The sequence below is a fragment of the Syngnathus typhle genome, linkage group LG12, assembly GCF_033458585.1.
Source record: "Syngnathus typhle isolate RoL2023-S1 ecotype Sweden linkage group LG12, RoL_Styp_1.0, whole genome shotgun sequence".
NCBI classification, from domain to species: Eukaryota; Metazoa; Chordata; class Actinopteri; order Syngnathiformes; family Syngnathidae; genus Syngnathus; species Syngnathus typhle.
Window position 1 is genome coordinate 216,144 of NC_083749.1, and position 4,260 is coordinate 220,403.

At 46.8% G+C, this 4,260-nt stretch overlaps 1 protein-coding gene across 1 annotated transcript; it reads right to left on the reverse strand.

Annotated features, from left to right (window-relative positions):
- Positions 1 to 128: 128 nt before the first annotated feature.
- Positions 129 to 3,715, reverse strand: bcl7a (BAF chromatin remodeling complex subunit BCL7A). Its single transcript, XM_061294274.1, has 6 exons — positions 3,515 to 3,715; positions 2,599 to 2,680; positions 2,253 to 2,349; positions 2,015 to 2,164; positions 1,752 to 1,837; positions 129 to 1,672 (listed from the first exon to the last, which is right to left on the reverse strand). Exons 1-6 carry the CDS (start codon positions 3,604 to 3,606, stop codon positions 1,604 to 1,606), a joined length of 576 nt encoding a protein of 191 aa, XP_061150258.1. The 5' UTR covers positions 3,607 to 3,715; the 3' UTR covers positions 129 to 1,603.
- Positions 3,716 to 4,260: the final 545 nt, after the last annotated feature.

Consider the following 4,260-nt stretch of genomic DNA (forward strand, 5'->3'; position numbering starts at 1 on the left):
TCAGGACTTTCTTTGTGGGTCAACTCATGATAAATATGTTAACCAAATTCCCCGTTGCTAAGGAAAACTAATTGGGAGCTGAATTTTCAAAGATCCACATGGTGCAAGCAATGAAAACGTCAACAGAGTCCATTTTAAGAATTTTATTAAGAAAACAAAAACCATTGGACGATAAAAACCGAGCACTACTGATGGAATAAATAAGTCAAACCAAAGCTGTACAAGTTCTAAAGTGAAACAAACAAAACTGGTCCAGAGGGTGTGAGAGAAAAGGAGAAAAATGGGTAAAAGATTTCACACTGTGAACACACTTAGAAGCGACTCCTGGGCTCAAATGGGTGAAAAGCTACAACGGGTTGAAAAAGTCAGCGCGCTTATTAATTAATGCTAATTAATTACACCGTGTCAATGTCATAGAGAATAGCATTGGAAACTCCAGCACGGCTGGACTGGGAATGAGGTATATGCTAATCCATCCTCTGAACCGGGTCTCTTCTCTCCAACCATGTGTGCGCACCCGCTAGCTAGCCGGCTAGCCAGTCTGCTACCGGCGGGAAGTTCAAGTAGAGAGCCATTAGACAGCACCAGAAAACAACAAAATATTAGTGGGAAGTTAGTATTGTTTCCGTCATACTAAGATACACTAAAGAGATTGAGTGTGAGGATGATAGTCACCTGGATAAATCCACGAAAAAACTAAACAGTAATGTCAGAAACAGCTAAAGTTCTCAGAAGTAGAGATGATGGTCATCTGGAAAAAGCAGGCCCGGAAATTTCGCATCAAGCCAAACAGGCCTCAGTTTGTCCTATTTTCTGGTTGCCTACTGTGTGAGGACTGCACTAACCTTATTAGGTCACCTGGGTTATTTTGTACAAAAAAAAAAAAAAAAACAGGGCAGGAAGTTGCCATCAAGCATGGAAGAGCAGAACAAATCTTTCTGGCTTTCCTGCATTAACCCATACCCCCCCAAAAACATGCTTCCGGATTTAATGCTAAACCAACTCAATCTGTAGTGTGCGACGACATCATCCTTATTTCATATGGAATAGAGTTTAAGGCAAAATAATAGATGGTAACATACATTGGCTTCCTTTCATCCTATGAGCTGGCGTGACGATAAAAAGCGGGGTATTGCTTCCTGACTTCGCTAAGCTAACTGAACTCGTACGGTGCTCGTCCAGGGTGAATTTTTAAGGCAAAACTAAAAAGATGGCACCACAAGCCGCCTTTGATTAAAAAAGCGGGACACCGTGGCGAGAGAGAAGAGACTTCCACTAACAGCAGCACGATTTTTTTTCCCGTGATCCATTTTTCGTAACAGTGCGTTGACCCTCCTGAGGGAAAGAAATCCTAAAATCAGTCTAGCAGAACCATACAGGCACCCCCCCAAGCCCCCGGAATCCTCCCCGATCCCGGCGGATGCTCCTTGTTGGTGGACTGGAAGCGCGGCATCAAATTTCTAACATCCGTGGTGGACACTAGGGGGATTAGTTGGGGAAGGGGTGTTGAGTCTCCCTTGGGTACTAGGGGGGGGGGGGGGGGATGTCTGTGTGAGTCCATTAGCCCTAATAGAGTTAATGGAGGGGAGGCGTCGAGGAACCTTTAACTCTCCTCAAAGTCCTGAGACTCCACTTTGCACTTCTTGGTGGGCGGAGCCTCTTGGTCCACATCCTGAGACCAAACAAAAACACGTCGGATTGGCGGCTTTGTCATCCATTGCAGTGCAAAGATGATTTGTTGTCACGGTTACCTGAGCGGCTTTGCTGTCGGAGGAGTCTTTATCGGCGTCTCGCTTGACGCTACGCTCCAACGCTTCCGCCGACGCCACGCTCTTACCTGAGAGGATGGCAGAAACAGAAGCAAGACATGAGCGAAGAATGCCAATTGGAGCTCCAATTTATTTTGGTGCTGGGGAACAACGGCAGAGTAGGTTCTTGACTTTGTGCCTGTCCCCTATTCTGCACTGATTCGGTTCTTGCCGCTCCAAGGCATATTATTGTCGGGACGTCTCACCCCTCTTAGCGTCAGGACTTTGCTCGGTTTTGACGTCGCTGTTTTCGCGGTGAGACGCCCCCGTGGACTCGGGTGCTGGGCTGGTGCTACAACTCGTTTCCTGTTTGACGGGCGACGAGTCGGCGATGGAGCTCTGGTTGCTGTTGTCATCTGGAGACCATTTAAACATTCGACAAGAAACATTTGACATTTTCGAAAGGTGAAATGCAGAACAGGAAAGCATTTAGGATTCGCTCACCGTGCATGTCCATCATGCCGGGAGAGGAACTGTTCTCTGGAGTGGTCAACTCCGAACCGTATTTCTCATCCTTGCCCTTCTTCTTGCTCTTGGTTTTCTTCAAGACATTAAAAGGGAAGAAAAAAAAACAAAGTCAAATTACCGATCAAACTCCTTGTCATTGCTTTCATTGATTACTATCGACAGTCTACATAAATAGAAACATTTTCTTTTGTCCTCCATGTAAAACCAACAACTTCTTGCCCACATTGCATAAAATGTGGTTTTAGTCAGGATAGATGATATAAACTATTTTGAAGCAACCATTCCATTTTCCAAATTCCAGGAATTTTGCAAGCCTACTCACGTCATCCGACTTGGGCTCCGTCACGGGCACCCATTTGTAGATACGAAGAGACGTGTCTCCCACAGTCACCCATTTCTTCTCCCTGGACACAATATCAGAATTCCATGTTAGCAATACATATTCATAAAAACTGCACAATACTAAGCCCAGTTTAAATATGTCCTGACAACATGGCTGGAAAAGGGTTTTAAAGTTTAATGGGTCTCAGGAGAAATGAAGCAAAATCTTGTTTTTAATATTTGTTTTTCTATTACTAATGTAAATGCTAATGGAGCATGACCTTTTATTTATTTTTTTACCTTTTGACCAAGGGTATATGCTCCCAAGCCAAAAATGACATTGTGGTCAGATGTGGCGACGATTTCACACACACAAGTGTACATGCTAATTAAATATGATAGTAAGAAATGAGAAATAATTGAAATAATTGTCAAGCCATTCACCGCCCGTCCCAGCAGCCTACTTCCCGCTCCCCTCCCCACCCCCACAGTCACCCCGGAGCCTTGTTCGCTTACTCACTTCGATCAAAAAGCGCTTGGTTTAAAACCCCCCAAACTGTTTAAAAGTGCTGCGAGTCGAGGGCTTCGTCGTCCAAACGACACCGGGTCGAGTACCGCGGCTCTCCGGGGCGTTCAAAGCCGTGTGTGCTCGGCGTCAGGCGGCTTCATGTGACTGCTTTCGAAATGGCTCCTGGCTTCCACCGCGCGGCGAGGAGAAGGCTGCTCGGCGGCCGGGCTACAGCTGCCCTCCGCCGGTACACACATGCGCCGCGAACTCGCTCGACCGTGAAAAGCCCCCCGATTGTCTCTTTTCATTCGGTTTCCTCTCCTCCCCCAACACGGCTTTCTCTCGTTAGATAACCAGAGACGGCTTTTTGTCTCCCCCGCCCGCCTTGCCCTCCACCACCGCCGCTTACCATTTTCGTACTTTCTCGATCGCGGCCATAACTCGCTTGATATCATCCTTGGCCCTGCTCCGGGTCTCCGCTCGGACCGACCTGCCCGACATTGCCGCGGTGGGGGGGTTTTAATATTCGAAGGACGGGCTCGCCGGTCCGGCTCTCCGTTCAGCTCAGACACAATGCAAACAGTAGAGAGAGCGGCGCACAGCGGGGCACCGTGCGCATGCGCGGCCTGAGGGGAGCACACGGGTAAGGGCGGGGCAAGCAGGAGGAAGAAGTGCTATGCTACCCGGTGGCTATCTAACGACTGTTAGCTCCACTAAAAAAGTTGAGGCGAAATGTTCATTTGCCTTAAATATTTCACACTTACCACTTCCGTAGTCTCAAAACCTCCGACCATCGACTTTACATCAATTTGAGGCGCAGCATGTATCAGCAAAAGCACGATGGAGCCTTTTCCAGTGAACAGTTCAGATTTAAACCGGCAGAGGCCGCTGTTGCTGCTGCAAAAGGTCAAAAGTCCGAGTGTGACATTTCAAAGATTAATTGATTTAATAAGGCCAATTTTAATAAGTGATGTTTAAGAAACAATATAAATTCTTGGATTAGATATTTATTTTGATACTACGGCAGACAGTCAAAAGTACATTATTGTTAATCACGTGACACGCCAATGACTTCCGTATTACTAAAGTTGGTCAAAACTAGCCGCGACGCGATTGGTTGGCTCTGTTTCCTTGGGCGTGGTTTACATTTGGCTC

What these genes read in the sequence shown, in the direction of transcription:
- bcl7a (XM_061294274.1), bottom strand. Translation starts at nt 3,606, where the DNA reads ATGTCGGGCAGGTCGGTCCGAGCGGAGACCCGGAGCAGGGCCAAGGAT. An exon ending in ATCGAGAAAGTACGAAAATG is followed by an intron (nt 2,681 to 3,514) that starts GTAAGCGGCGGT and finishes TATTGTGTCCAG; the next exon opens with GGAGAAGAAATGGGTGACTG. An exon ending in CGGAGCCCAAGTCGGATGAC is followed by an intron (nt 2,350 to 2,598) that starts GTGAGTAGGCTT and finishes AATGTCTTGAAG; the next exon opens with AAAACCAAGAGCAAGAAGAA.